The sequence below is a fragment of the Anabrus simplex genome, chromosome 5 (assembly GCF_040414725.1).
Source record: "Anabrus simplex isolate iqAnaSimp1 chromosome 5, ASM4041472v1, whole genome shotgun sequence".
NCBI lineage: Eukaryota > Metazoa > Arthropoda > Insecta > Orthoptera > Tettigoniidae > Anabrus > Anabrus simplex.
This window is the reverse complement of record NC_090269.1, coordinates 234606836-234623492: the sequence shown is the minus strand read 5'-3', so window position 1 is coordinate 234623492 and position 16657 is coordinate 234606836. Positions and strand designations below refer to the sequence as shown.

General features: G+C 36.6%; 1 protein-coding gene across 1 annotated transcript in view; it reads right to left on the bottom strand.

The window, feature by feature from the left end:
• Window positions 1–2962: 2962 nt before the first annotated feature.
• The window catches only part of LOC136873928 (transcription factor CP2), a 524699-nt gene continuing 511004 nt past the window's right edge, over window positions 2963–16657 (bottom strand). Inside the window, exon 16 of the mRNA XM_067147290.2 lies at window positions 2963–6742. Coding sequence (XP_067003391.2) covers window positions 6693–6742 — 50 coding nt within the window. The 3' untranslated portion in view covers window positions 2963–6692. The remainder of the gene's footprint in view (window positions 6743–16657) is intronic.

Below are 16657 nucleotides of genomic sequence, written 5' to 3'. Positions count from 1 at the left end.
ATTTGACAATATACTATGCCATGCCTTTGTTTGAATCTGTCAAGCCAAACATCCAAAGCACTAAGTCTGTATTTAATTTGCCTGGTATTTCTCATGCTTTTTCTAGTATGATCCAGCCGCTTAATGGGATTGAAGCCTCACAGATTGGTGAACCAATTCAATAATAATTTCCTCCATGTCTTCATAGTTTCCCAGTCTCACATTTTTACATGTACAACCACCGTTCGTTGCGTCGGTAATAGCGCCCCTATTTTTTATTTAAAATGTTCTTAAGCTGGATGAAGGGATACCCACAGATCCTGGAAAATTCTTTTGATTCAGTGTAGAATTTTTGTTGTACTCGTGGAGAATTTGTAGTTTTTCCACATATAAAAAGAGATTTTTGCTTTGTCATTTTGAAATATTCACAACTGCACCAATGGGAATTCAGAAAACGACTAATAAGACAGGACAGTACTGAACTGTACTGACAAGTAGACTTGATTGTTTAATCCCTTTCCAGGAAAGAAGAGTACTGCTAGGTAAAATTTTGACAATGTTGGCTGGAGGATTTCTCCATTTAAGGTGTGAAATTTCTTTCATCTATTCGAAATATAATGACCTCCAGCACAGGGAGACCAACAACTTCTTCACCATGCCATATAAAACATCTCAAACACAGTATAGATAATTTTCCCCTCTTTTATAGACATGGAAAAGGCATTATAACCAGAATTTAGAAGCATTATAATAGGGTAAAATTATGCAATATTATATATGACCCATCCAGGGACGTTACAAAAAGGGTTTAATAACAGGGACAGCATTATAAACGGGGCGTACTGTACTTTGTATTAGCCTCTCAGACCTTGAGTCTGCTCCTTACTCAGTGTACTGCTGGCAATATATGAGCCCGTTGTACTGCACCAAGTGGCCACATAATTTCACAAATATAGGGCACTCGTATAGTCACCGGACTCTAAACTTGGAAAATCGTAGCTCACGTATATGACAGAATAAGTTGGCAAGCTTAGTTATGAGATGTTATCAGACATTGTAGAACCAGTTGTAGTGTTGTCAGAACAGCTGTTGCCTTGCACAGAGTGAGACATACAATGTCAAACGGGCGACAATGCATTTCATAGTTTCCCGGTCTCACATTTTTACATGTACAACCACCATTCGTGGTTCCAGCAAGATGGCGCCATTCGTCATATTGCTGACATCATCTTAGAGATATTGCAAGATTTTTTTGGTGATCAAGTAATCTCAAGAAATTTGTGGCCTCCTTGTTCACCAGATTTAACCTCTCTAGACTTCTTTGGGTGGGTGGGTATTTGAAAGAAAGATTATACAGAGAAAATCTGCATTTCTTACATGAACTCAAAGAAGCAATTTCTAAATATACTGGAGAAATAACACCAAAAATTTTAAGAGAAGTGTTGCAAAACGTGTAAATATGTGCCTGCAAGAAAATGGTTGTTGCTTTCAAAATCTATGGTGACCTGGAACAATGGAAACGCAATGTGTGGGAAGCAAGTAAGTGTTATATCTGAACATTCATTAATCTACACTTCCAGAATACATCCACTGGAGTTTTAAAAAAGTTTTCTTCACTTGAAGGTATGTGGAACTCATCATCATCATCATCTGGGTATCTGTCCAGCAGGCAGAGTAGGACTTTTGTGGATAATATGCCTCCATCGGTTCCTGGCATTATAGAGTTCCTCTCCTTTCACATCCTGCAGCGTTGTTCCTTTCTCGATAAGGTCTGCATTTATTTGGTCCAGCCACCTTCTTCTGGGCTGTCCCAACAGGTCTCCTTCCAGATACTGCCATTTCCAAGTATCGTCTGGGGGTTCTAGTCTCTTCCATCCTTTGCACATGCCCAAACCATTTCAACAGTGCAATGCGTAGTCTTTCTTCCATTGTACAGGTCACTTGCATGTCATTTCTAATGCACTCATTCCTAATTCTATCTCTTCTTGTTATTTGCATAGCAGAGTGCAAAAATTTCATTTCACATGCTTGCAGTTTGCCAATGTCTCTTTTCAATAACACACAGGTCTCCAACCCATATGTCATGAATGGCAGGAGGTTTTGAACATTGTTTGTTTGGCTTTTACAGGAACTGCTTTGTCCCTCACTAGATTTCGTACCTGATAGAAGAACGTGGAACCTTTTGTCACTGTTCTGGATTTTCAATTTAGCACTCCCCTGGTTTGATATAATAATTCCAAGACAGCTGAAGCTTTCTATACATTCAATTCTCCATGAAGTCTGAGGTGACATTCACTGGGTGTTCTACTCAATTTCATTGCTACTGTTTTCTTCTTACTCACAATTAACTTATATTCCTCAAATATGTTGACCCAGCAATCTAATTTCCTCTGGACTTCTTGCTCTGTTTGTGTATAATCACTAGATTTGTTTGTGAAATAAAACTTCAGAAGAAAATCATAAATTTTGAGTCTGGTGACTTGATGAACACCCTGTATTAGCTGGTCAACAGTGATGTCTTCATATGTGCAGTATGTTCTTAATCTACATCATGCATTGTAAATTTTGCACACAAACAAGTTCTAAGTTGTACAGTTTAACACCGATGTATAAGGAACTTAACATCAGTCATCGGCACTCAAAAAATTGTTAAACAAACAAAAATATAATAATTTCAAACTTAGGCAAATCTATGGTACAGAAGCCCATGAGGGCCTTGGCTTGACTGCTGTCTAATAAGAATGCCTACAGATATTGGAGAGCCACGTGGTCAGTGATATAAGTATAAAAGTGACAGGAATGCTATCCTTGCAACACGTGGCTGGTGCATTTCAAACTTCAGTAGCTCCAAATATTAAAATCTTAAATGACTTGACTGTCATCTCATAGTCAGGTCACTTTGCATCACTGAGAAGCATTATAAGCAGAAACAGAGAAGACTCAAGAAAGAGAGTTCCGTCAGAATAAAGGAAACACAAGTGCATTAGTTCGTCAAGATACAGTATATTGTAACCAATGGCATAACTACATAGATGACAATAATAAGCTTAAAGTGTCAAGAAACACATGTAAAGCAATAAAATCTCAAATTTTCAACAAGATTTGATAACAGGAGGAGCAATGCGACTTACTGTCTACTTAAATACTTGGAATTCTTAACAGACATCCTGGTAATAAGTTTGAGAAATAATGCATTAAAAATAAAACAATGACAATAAGCTTTCTGGCAAAATTCTACGTTGAACCAGATATGCCACACACCTACTGTGGCTTGATTAAAAATGGCCATGAGAAAATCCTTTCCCCCCCCCAAGTGCTATGAGTAAAGAAAGGGAAAAATTACAATTAATTCTGATCACAGAATGTTTAAACTACCAGGTTAGTCTGAAAGTTCTATTCCTATGGAAGAGGCTGCCCGAAAGTTGATAAGTCTGCTACTGCAGAACCCTGTCAAGAGAATGCTTACTGGCAAAGGCTTGCGCTCTTGTTGTTGAATCCGGACACAATTTCTAACAAAATACTGAAACCTTCAATTACCAGGAAGACTGCCCTTTGCCAAATGAAAATCAGAATTTTCCTGTTCGTTATTACCAGTGTGGAAATTTTCAAAAGACTGGTTCATACACACTTCTTGAAAGGAAAAGAATTCACTTCCATTAAACATTTGCAGGTGCACCTCCAAAATAGAGCTGTTCACTCCTATTCTAATCAAGGCCACATCCTTAACTGCAATTTCATAGTTAGTATAAGAACAAATTTTTGAAGAAAAATGTAAATGGTGATAGCACATGGATTCTTCAAATCAATGTTGTGATGTCAGGTGGGTAGTAGAGAAAATGAGACAAGGAGTTGCCAATGCAGCCTTACAGAAAGTAGCAGTGAAATCTTCACTTATGGGAGTTTTCTCAATCTCCAAAAACACAAAGATGTATTTGAAATTAGTGCAATGTATGCAAGTTTCTTGTACCATATATGCTTACTGTTATACAGTATTAGGTTTGGCAACCAGAGTACAGTAACAACGAACAAACTGCATCCACAGTTTACAATCTTTCACCTGCCCTTTTCATATGAAGTTCAGTTATACTTTCAAAATATGTTAACCTGCTATCTTCCAGCAACAAGTCACAACAAAGCAGAAATCAGTTTTGTTAGCCAAGCTGATATGTATGGCAGGAGTAGACAAGCCACATTCATTCTGAATTACACTTTCCTTTATATTACATTAACAAATACCTCCTTTACAATTCAAAAACATTTGTTTTCTAGTACCTGATCACATAAAAATTAGAAATCTCAATTGAGGTGAAAAACAGAACAAACTCTGGTACTATTAACAGGGACTGCCAAATACCTACATCACATGATTACATCAGCTCACAAATGGTAATGGCATACCATTTCTTGTCATCTTTCTTTAGACTTCTATAAACCTTGGTTTTTTTAATACTCTTGTTATTTATGGATGGTACGTGAGACAGTATCTTACTGCCATTCAAGTCATTTATTTCTGTGCATAAAACTCGAGATGAACTCCATGAACTTGCTTCATTTTCTTTGCTGTGTTAAAATACCTAAGTGTACAGGACTAGTATTAGTGAAATGGAAAAATGCACAGGTAACCTCTAATGACATTTCCTGTCATTATTGAAGCTCTATTCATCTTATGTGTGAGTTGGCAACACCAACCACAATTTTTGAAAATGTATTTAAGGAGTTCTGAGCATCTAAAATACCCAATTCTGCCATTATCAACCAACTGGACCATCAATTTGTTGTCCCCAACATTCCTTTCAACAGGTACTACAAAACAGAAACACAAATAAAAAAATATACCTGTCTTTACAACTAAACCTCCATTTATCTACTAAATTCTGCACAAATGTAGACACTCTGGAGGCAGGGTACTTACAACTACCACACAAATTGGTATCTTTGAAAATGGAGAATCCAACATTTGCACCACAACACTTGCAGTGTCCTATACACTGTAGAAGTAAATACTGAAATTTACAGCACGAGTGTGGTCTTGGCAACATCATCATCTTATTATTCTAAGAGGACAATGAAATAAATTAACCATCAATTTGTTCTCAATGCACAATTAACACCAACATACAGCATTTCAAATACTTGTATTTTATACTCCAACAAACATACAATATACCACTCTTTCCTCTTCAAGAGAGAGAGAGTGAACGTCACATAACAAAAACATTCACTACATTTCAGAATATTTTAAAAACTTTCTGCTAGAATATTTAAACATTTAAATTGAAACATTTAACAAAACTTACATGTTATAGCTGTCTGTCAACTACAGAGGTACCATTCCAAGAAATTACCATTGTAAAACTATACTTACAAAATTGTAGATATCCTTCCAATATTAATTTAATGTCAATATATTTGTAACATAAAAATATATGTATATAATTGCACTTTCAACATTGTAAGCAGAAACATACAAGTACTGAGGAGGACAAGCGGTAATTCCTTATACAGGCGCCGTAGCGTCCTAACATACAGATCAATCTGTCCACGTCTTTCTTACGTATTAAACACAGAAGGCAAACATTACCATTACTTCGTAGCTGAGTATATTTCCATATTACCAACAAGATATCTTTGCATCATGGCGTTGGCTTCCTTGATGCACTTCTTTAAAATCACGAAGGAGCTGTGTGATGGATGAGACTTTGCCAAAATTTCAATCAGCAGGAGTGAAAGACCATGTGTGAGGAGTGGACAAACTGTAAGGGGCTTAGTTACTTAAGTATTAGACACCACATTTGTGGTCACTCCAAGACCATGTTCCATGATTTGGTGCTTACATAAGGAAGTTTTACCGTTCTTTATCTAGTATCAAGCATGTAACATTCTATTTTTAAAATGTAACTGCTACAGGATAGCATACACAGGTACTTGCACAGCATCAGTTAGATGCTCTGATATATACAGAGACAAAAAGAAAGTGTAACAACAGTAGTTCCAAAGTGTAATTTGTAGGATATTCCAGGACTTTGAGTTACAACTAATTTTAATTTCAAATAAGTGTGTTTTGATATCATGGGTATATGTGGGGTCTTTGAGAACTACTGCTGGAAGATATAACAGCATTAGCAAGATCAATTTCCAACTGCATTTTACAATTGTACAAAACATGGTAAATACATACCATGATGTTTATAAATTTTACAATAAGTACAGTACTCCTGAAATTTCAAATTCCTGGAACTTAGCCAAATTTTCAGATAATAGAGGATGAGCAGTTAATATTTAAAAATTTCTTATTATCAAGATTCATCTAATAAAAAAATACATTATTTGTGTATATTTTACAAGATAACCAAAAAACTCTGCAGTGAAAGATTCCAATGAAAGTAAATATACAAATCACTGTGTTGTTTCATAAATATAAAAATACTACTGGTACCTTACACAAGAGTGAACAGATATACAATCAATTTTAAATTGTTCCAGTGACCCCCAGGTAGGGTAACATTTGTTCTCTCATTTTCAAAATACATACCAAAAAAAGGTGATCTTACACTGGAGGTAGAACAGACATTTTGCTCTAATACATTTTTCCTGCTCTACAATCATCACCAAGTACAGTACATATGGTTATAACCTAAACAGATCATAATGGTACAAATGCAGAAGAGAAACAAGAAAACACTTGTAATTCTTGTTTTAAATCTCTTCGCTCCTTAGTGTGGTGTTGGTTTCAAGAGGAGACGGTACTGCTCTCCCGAAGGATCTGAAATAAAATAAATCCTTTCAGAAAAGGGACTGGGATACACTCCATCAACACCAATTTAAAATACACTTTGAAGATTAATTAAAAGATCAACAAATAGCTGCAAGCTATATTCAATTTATATTAATTTTAAAATAGAAGGGTAACAGAAGCACTAGTTGGATGTGCAGAAAAGGTGTGTGGTAGAACATCAGGAAATGTGAAAGACAAAGAAACACACTGGTGGAATGATAGGGTAAAGATTAAAGTGAAGGAAAAGAAAATGGCATGGAAGGCATGGAAAACATCTAAGACTGAAGAAAGTAGAAGAAAATATGTGGAGGCAAAGAATTTGGCCAAGAAAGTAGTGGAGGAAGAAAAGAGGAAAAGCTGGGCCTTATTCACACAGAAATTGAGAGATGATACGCAGGGCAGCAAGAAATTACTGTATGGTATCTTAAGAAACAAAAAGAGAGATCAAGTAAACACCAGATTTGTGAAGGATGAAGGTGGCATAATTTTAACAAAGCCAGAAGAAATAAGAAATAGATGGAGAGAGTATTTTCAGAAGCTGCTGAACATAAGAACGGATGACAGTCATTCAATGGACGACCAGGAAAGACAATTAGTTGACGAAGAAATGGATAAAGAAATTACAATGAATGAAATTGAAATGGCAGTAAGAAAGATGAAGAATGGAAAAACTGCTGGAATAGATGAAATTTCAGTGGAGATGATAAAGGCAGCTGGAGCTGTAGGCCTGCAGTGGACATATCGGGTTCTCAGGAATGTCTGGGAGAATAAGGAGGTCCCTGAGGATTGGCAAAAAGGAATAATCATCCCAATTTTCAAGAAAGGTGATAAGAAAGTTTTGAAGAACTACAGGGGAATTACTCTAATATCCCATGTTGCTAAGATAATGGAAAGAATACTGGAAAGTAGAATAAGGTTGAGGGTTGAGAAGCAGATACAGGAAAATCAGTTTGGTTTCAGAAGTGGAAGATCAACAATAGAGCCCATTTTCATTATGAGACAACTAATGGAAAAGCATTGGGAGTACGGGAATGATATGGTGATGACATTCATTGATATTGAAAAGGCATATGACAGTGTCCCTAGGACGAAAGTTTGGGACAGTCTGGTGCAAAAAGGAATTGGACAGGGATTAATAAAAATGATCATGGCATTGTATAAGGAATGTTGTAGTTGCGTGCAAACACAAGTTGGCAGGACAAGTTGGTTCAAAATAACTAGTGGGCTGAGACAGGGAAGTGTTCTATCACCAATCCTGTTTACAATAGTAATGGATGACATCATGAGAACAGCAAAAGCAGCATATGGAGGAAGAGAAATGAACACGATGTTATTTACAGATGATATTGTGATTTGGGGAGAAGACGACAGGAAGGTTCAAGAACAGTTGAATGTGGTGAATGGGAAGATTGAAGAATGTGGATTGAAAATAAGTGTAGAAAAGAGTAAAACCCTTGTTATGACGAGAGGGGAGAAAGAAGGGAAAGGTCAGATTAGACTTGCAGACAAGCCCCTGGAAGTAGTGGAAACTTTTAAATACCTGGGGAGTGAATTAATGGAGAATGCTCGACTGGATGCTGAGATTAGTAAAAGGATTCAAGCTGGAAGTTGTTTCTATCATAGTGTAAGAAATATGTTATGGGACAAAGATGTGCCAATGGAAGCAAAGGATACTATGTACAAGATGTATTACGTACCCATAACAACTTATGGAGCAGAAACTTGGACAATGACAAAGAAGGATGAGAGTCGAATACAGGCAGCTGAAATGAAATTCTTGAGGAGTATGATACAGAAGAGTAGACGAGACAAAATAAGGAATGAGAAAATCCGGGAAGAAATTGGAGTGGAAAAAATGAATGATAGAATAGAGAAGAGCCGACTAAGATGGTTTGGGCACATAAAGCGAATGAGCGACGAAAGAATGCCAAAAAAGGTGATGGAAATGCAAGTCCAAGGAAGGAGAGGCCGTGGACGACCACGATTGAGATGGAAGGATACCATCCAACGCAGCATTATAGAAAGAAACCTGGACTGGGACACAGTGTTGGAGGAGGAGTGGTGGAAAGACCGAAGAAAGTGGAGAGGAACCATATTTGCCCCTACCCGGCTACAGCTGGATAAAGGGAAATGATGATGATGATGGTAACAGAAAAAGATAAAAGGGCTTTATAACAGTTTGACATTCTGAAGATATCTGTTTCAAACACATTAATGGGAGCCCTTTCACATTGTCAGAAGCCAATATTTAATTACCATCAATTTCATTCTCCTAGGAAGAGAACAGATATTCCGATCAGTACACAGCAAGAAGGGTGATCTGCAACCTGTACACAAATCAAATACCATTGATTTGCATTTAAGGCCTTTGCCCAGGTGGCAGATTCCCTATCAGTTGTTTGGCTAGTCATTTCTGAAATAATTTCCAAGAATTTGGAAATTTATCAAACATCTTCCATGGTAAATTATTCCAATAACTAACTCCTCTTCCTATAAACAAATATTTGCCCCAATTTGTACTCTAGAATTCCAACTTCATTTTCATATTGTGATCTTTCCCACTTTTAAAACACCACACAAACTTACTCATCTACTAATATCATTCCAAGCTATCTCTCCATTGACAGCTGATGATTTATAAATAACAACTTGAGAAGTCCCCTATTCTACACAACAATTTTTAAGGCCCCATTTTAATAACACCTGACAACCAGCGATGTATAAGGTTCCCCATGATAAGTAATCGCTTCAAAATCAAGATCCAAGTCAAGATTCTTTTTTAAAAGCATATTTTTAAAAGTGTATTTTAATTAGGACTGATATAAGCAAGAATATGTTGTTTTAGGTTTCACTGACTTTAATGTTTTTAATCATTGTGTACTAGATAAGAAGCTCACATAAGCTTAAGCATCAGGAATACTCCTTAAAACCTGTGTTTATTTTAATATTAATTTTAATCTTGTCATCATTTGTATAGCAGCTGATGATGTCTGAATATTGGATGAAACACGTGCCGTTAATGAGATAATAATCAATAGATGATTTTGTGTATTGAACAGATGGACCCTCAAGTGTACTCGCTTACACGTAGTATTTTTCAATACAGATTACAACAATGAGATTTGTAACATACTGCTCGGTCGAGCAGTTCGTCTCCTTTCTCCGAAGTCTTCCCAGCCCAAACTTTGCAACATTTTCAGAACACTATTCTTTTTTCAGAAATAACCCACAACAAATAGAGCTGCTTTTCTTTGGATTCTTTCAAGTTCTCAAATGAAGTAATCCTGGTGAAGGTCATATACTGGAACCATACTCTACATCCCTAAATACCCTGCAAACCAATCCTGTTTATGTAATTACTTCAATGAAGATCTTCCCTTATATTACCGTATTTACGCGAATAGTCCCTACATTTATTTTTAACATTTTGAGGCACGAAATTGGGGTGCAGGTTTTATTTGCGTCAAGGTTGACAACACGGTCCTGGCTTACCTAGTTTTCGATCTTGGGTGTACAGTTATGCTTTGTGTAACCGCAGATGGAAGAAAACTGTCGACATATGTCATATTTAAACGGAAAACAATTCAGACTTTTAATTCTAAACTACCTTTACGTTAAAAAAAAAAAAAGTATTTTAGAGAGTAATTTAAATTCACAATTTATTGGTATAGCTCCTTCATGCAAACAGTAATCAAATAAGTACTTTGGATATGGGTACTATGTTCTGACCCATTGCATACCTGCCAACTTTACAAAACCAAAAATCAGGAGATTTTGATATGAAAATCAGGAGAAATCAGGAGATACAAATGGTCAAACCTGCTTATTCTACATGTCTTGCACAATACAGGAGTACTATGGTATATATAATAACAGTTGAAGGGTACACGGGAAAAAGGGGGAATGTCGTAATAATTAAATTATAATTAAATAAGATAATTAAATTTGAAAGTTTCAACCTTTAATACTGTCTACAATAATCAATAATACATGTACATAAAGTATTATATTATGTAACGTTAGCCTAATGTATTGGTATTGTAAATAGATAATGAAAATATAGAATTAAGTTTTATAATTGAAAAAAAAAAAAAAATGGAAAATGAAGTAAATACACATTTGTTGCGAAAATAAAGGGGAATATCAGTCTTATGAACACATTATCACAGAAATAAAGGGGAATGCCACTTTTAACAAAACCTAACAAATAACCCGTCAATTAATAGTGAGGAAGTGTATCAATGAATGATCTTCCCTAATGGTCCACAATATGATCTAAGGAAAATTTTGCTGTAGAGATTGGATGTAAACCTGAAATATAAATATATTACATATTTAAAATCTCAATCTTGCCAGCATGTTTGCAAATGTTTAGCAACTTCATGTACACTAACTCTTGCACTTACGTTCATAAGATGCCTCTGGAAGAACAAACTCACTAACTGGTGTTTCTGGGAAGTGTGTAGTTGATTTTGGAGCATTTACAACAGGTCGTTCCCAATGGCCATTGTAACTGACTCTGTATTCCATGAATCATGGATGCTCAATGGAGATGACAAGTTCCCTTATAGGTCTTGTTTTAAAAGGGCAAACTTTTCTGTACAAGGGAATAAAAAATTTGGTCCACAGACGAATCATTGGTTGATCAACATCGATTACATGGAAAGGGAAGGGCTTATTTCTGGCACTTCTAAAATAATTCGCCGTTTTCTGGCATTTCAGCTGCAAATTTCTGATTAATTAGTGCCATGTTTCTATTGAACTCTAAGTACGAGTGCCCACGAATTGGAAATACTATTTTCACAGACTCGAGGCATTTGGCATGATGTACTATAAAGCGGAGAAATCTGAAAACAGTCCCGTTCTTGTTCTGTCCACATGCAGAATGACAGAAGATTGTCAAGTGTTTTATCTCGTCCCCAAGTTCACAAAATATAAAATGAAGTAACACAGAACACACTTCATCTGCTGCTTTATGTGCAGCTGTCTTTGAGTATGTATAGAATACCGAGTGTCCACTAGACAAAACAGGTATATTGAAGGAGAACAGTGACAGCTGTCTACGGTAATCATGTCGTTAGTGGATAAATTAGGTATGCATAAATTCTTTTGGAAATCCATCACTATTGTCACATACCAAACTGACATTCCCGCTTTGTTTCTTATTCTGTGGTGAGATTCCCCTTTCATCAATTGTACATGTATTCTTAAACTTGTTATATCATCATCATCATCATCATCATCTTCCTTCCAAGTATTGGGCCATGTGACCCGTTACGGTCTTGCATTTTACTTTTTGCAAGACTTGAAAGCAGTCAAATGTCCTTCCGACGGGTTGCTAGCCTGAAGGAAGTAAGACCATTGGTGGGGCTGCCACCTCTCAGCTAATGGACGAGCTGAAATCACAGCATTTCCTCCATAATGGATGTAACGGTTATACCGCCGTGACTCTGTCAACAGGGCTGCGAACAGGTTTTCATCTTGGGAAGGTGAGGTTGGCCTTTGGGCATGTGGCCCGTTACGGTCTTGCATTTTCTTTCCATCGCTTCATTGGACGTCCTATAGATCTCTGTCCTCTTGGCTGATAGTGTAGGATCTCCTTTGGTAGTCTTCCAGATTCCATCCTTTGAACATGACGTTTCCAGTTTTGTTGGTAATCATAGATGTAATTGATTACTGATTTCACATTCAGTCCCTTAAGCACATCTTCATTTCTTATATGATCCCATTTCGTATAGCCTGCTGTTCTGCGCATGAATGTCATTTCACGTGCTGTAATTCTGGAAATGTCTTGAGTTCTTATTGTCCATGCCTCACTGCCGTAGCAAAGGGTTGGTCTGGCTAAAGTGTTATAAAGACGTAAGCGAGTGTGTTTCTGGACAAGAGATGGCTTCATGATATGATTGATGATTCCTGTTGTTCTGGTAAATTTGGTTATTTTTGCAGAGATATCAATTTCCCCTTGGTAAGATAAATTGTATCCCAGATAATTGAATTCGTTGACTCTTTCCAAAATTTTATTATCTAAACTGATTTTACTCGGGACAGGGTCCTTCCCCTTAAAGGCCATTATTTTGCTCTTTTGTGGTGAAATGATCATGTCAAATTTTGAAGAGACTTTCTGGAGATTAAATACTGACCACTGAAGATCTTCTGATGATGCTACCAATGCAACATCATCAGCAAAGAGTATGGCATCTAGATGTGTGAGATATCTGCTGACTGGGATTGATCCATGCCTTTCATGCCTCCATTCCTGTATTATGTTGTTCATATAGATTATGAACAACAAAGGAGAAAGTCCACAACCTTGTCTCACACCTCTGCTGATCGGTTTCCATTCAGTCTGATGATTACCTAACTTTATTGCAATAAGGTTGTCACTGTACATGTTGTATATGTTATCTATTAACTGTTGTGGGACATTATCTTCTGCTAAGATATTAAGAAGTCTGTTTCTGTTAACTAGGTCAAAGGCTTTCTTAAAATCAACAAATGCTATGTGAGTTTTCAAGTTAAATTCCCTGCGTTTTTCGACTAAGATTTTCAAGGTAAAGTAAGCATCAGCACATGAGCGCCCCTTTCGAAATCCATGTTGTTCATTTCCAATCACATTTTCATAATACCTGAATAATTTTTCTCTGACAATATTTGAGTAAATTTCGTAACCTGAGTTGAGTATACTTATCCCTCTGTAATTTCCACAATCTTTCACACTGCCCTTCTTATGAAGAGGAATAACTATAGCTTTTTACCAATTCTCTGGTGGTCTGTTGCCATTCCAAATTAAATTGATGAATTTGAGAAATCTTTGCTTGAAGATGTCACTGTAATACTTGAATAATTCTGCATTTATTGAATCTTCTCCAGATGCTTTTCCATTTCTAAGTTTTTTGAGTATTAGCTCCAGTTCTTCGAGTGTAATGGTTTCCGAAGACTTGTTAAGAGATGTTGGCAGAAGAAATGGCTCAATATTTGAACCTCTCCAAAGGTTCCAGAAATAAATGAGAGGTATTGCATTAATGCGTATGTCTTCTTTTACATCATTATTTAGTTTCTTGAGTATTTTATAGGTCTGTGGTTGTCGTCTTGTTATATCAGTCTCCAGTTGTGAAACAAAGTTTTCCCAACTCTTTCTGTGCTTTTTCCGCACTTCCCTTTTTGCTATTGCTCTCTTGTGGTGATACTCTATTTTATCTTCTAATTTGCCAGTTGACAAAAATTTTTTATAAGCATTTCTTTTGTCTGAAATAACCTTTTCAATCTCTTCATCCCAGATTCTTAAACCCTTTTTCCTCTGCCATATATATTTCCATGACAATTCCCTTTACTTGGTTATACATTGTCTTAAACTATTCTCCTGACCATAAAGTATATATGGGTAGTGATAATTCATTTTTTGTTTTGCACTGACATTCCCCTTTTTCCCGTGTAACCTTCAGTTATTGTCTCAAAAAGGGACTGTTGCTATAAGAGGCTACAAGGCTAAACATTACACATCTCTATTCCGTCACAGAAAGTATGTTAGTGAGATGATCGGTCTCTGAGAAGCCTTCTGAAAATATTATGAACTCATGCTCCACACGTGTGAATCAGTCATGCACTTAGATGGCATTACTTAGCAAATGCATAGATTCATATATTGCAACAGGCGCCCGCGCGATTATGCAAAGTGCGATGCTATTTTTATCAAGTAATAAATTAAAAATTTGCCAGAATGGTCTCCAAATGAATCCTAAAAATCTCTAGAAAAGTCACTAGTCACTATCTTTGAAATTCTGTCACTACATTACTAAAATAGACCCCAAATCTAGTGACTAGTCTCTAGAATCGACCAGACTGATGTGAATGAACACGAACATAGCACGCGAGAACGAGAGATTTACAATCTATATACGCGTCGCGATATACAGGTTTCAATAAACATCGCACATTCGCGTGCATTTCTCATATTAATATACGTCGATATTTCACTTGAAAGTGGCCAATGAGCGAAGGACATTCAGCCACTGGCGTACAATACTGAAATGGCCGAATTTGAAAACAAATGTTTGAAGTTCACCAAAAAATAAGCTAAAATCGGGAGAAATAATACAATAATCGGGAGGTGGGAAAACTGTCGAAAAACGGGAGTCTCCCGCCTAAATCGGGAAAGTTGGCGGGTATGCATTGTCTTTAGTATATCCCCAGAAATCTTACAAAGTCCAGCTGCTTTACTAGTTTTCAACTTTTGTATCTTACTGTAATGTCTTTGTTACAGTTTAGGTAAATATCAAAACCGTTTTGAACTCTTTATTTCTTTCCAACCTGCACTTCCTTCTTAGTCTCTTTACTTCTCTGTTATAATATAGGAGGTCCTTACAATTCCTTACTACCTTTAAAGGTACATCCCCCCTTTTTTCACATTCCTCAACAATATTTTAAACTTATCAAACAGACTGTTTACATTTTTATTTACCATTTTCAACCAATCATACTTTTTTTCAACTCCTCAACTCCCATCATGCTTGACTCAACAATATGGTACTGCCTAACAGTCTTACCTTTACGACATTCCTTTCTACCATATTTACTTTTAATTATGACAAAGACAGCTTCATGATTACTAGTACCATCTATCACTCCAGTTTCTCTATAGAGCTCATCTGGTTTTAACAGCACCACATCTAGTAGGTTCCATCACTTTCTGATTCAGCTGTCCTTCCCTTATTAACTTATTCACCATTTGTAAGTAATAAATTTCGTTGTGGTCCATATTAACGAATGATCACTAACAAAAAGAGGGAAAGGAAGGTCCACCTATTTGGTAGGTTCAGATCACCCGCTACAATAACGATCTTTTCCATGTCATTCCCCACATAACTGATTATCTTATCAAATAATTCTGCATCAGCGTTAGTGCCAGCCTTGCTAGGTCTGTACACCCCAAAAACATCAGGTTGCCTCTTATCTTTAGAGATTAGTCTTACACCTACAATTTCATGTTCCTCATCCTTAACTTTTACATAGCTTACAAATTCCAATTTCACCATTATGAACAATCCCCCTCATATGGTTCCTAAACTGTCTCTACGATAAACACTCCAGTTCCGTGAGAAAATTTCTGCACCAATAATATAATTTCTCATTCAATCATTCATTCATTCATATCTTAAAGGCAAGGGCCTTGTCGCTGCAACCACATTTGTCTCTCCTCTGCTGAGCGTTTCAGGTCAACATATTTTTTCAAATTCAGCCTGTCTATCACGGAATCCAGATACTTCTTCCTCGGCCTTCCTCTTCCCTTCTTACCCAGAACTTTTCCTTCCAGCCTAGCCGTGAGGAATGTGTTATGTCGAAGTATGTGGCCAAGGAATTTGGTTTTCCTCTTTTCTACAGTGTTGATCAATTCCCTTGTTTTGTCTATTTCCGTAACAACCGTTTTGTTTGACTTTTTCTCTGTCCAACTAATTTTCAGCATCCTCCTCCATATCCACATTTCCATTGCTTCCAGGCGTTTTATATCCTGTTTTCCTAAGACCCATGCTTCGCAACCATACAACAAAACACTCCACACAACATTTTGGCAAATTCTTTCCTAATTTTAATGTTAATGTTCCTGCTTGTCAGAAGCTGTTTCTTGTTACTGAAGGCTTGTTTTGCTCGAGCAATCCTCCTCCTGATTTCTGTGGTGCACCTGTTATCCTGAGTGATAATGCTTCTCAAGTAGCAAAATGACCTACTTGTTGTACATTTTCATCACCTACCTTAATGTTTATTGGTATTTCCTCAGTTGATTTCTTGGCAATTAATACTTTTGTTTTTGAGGTGTTCAATTTCAATTTTGATTCTTATAGTGTTGATGTTAAAACTCTTAGCATTTTACTTATTCCCTCTCTGAATCTGCAATTAATGCAATATCGG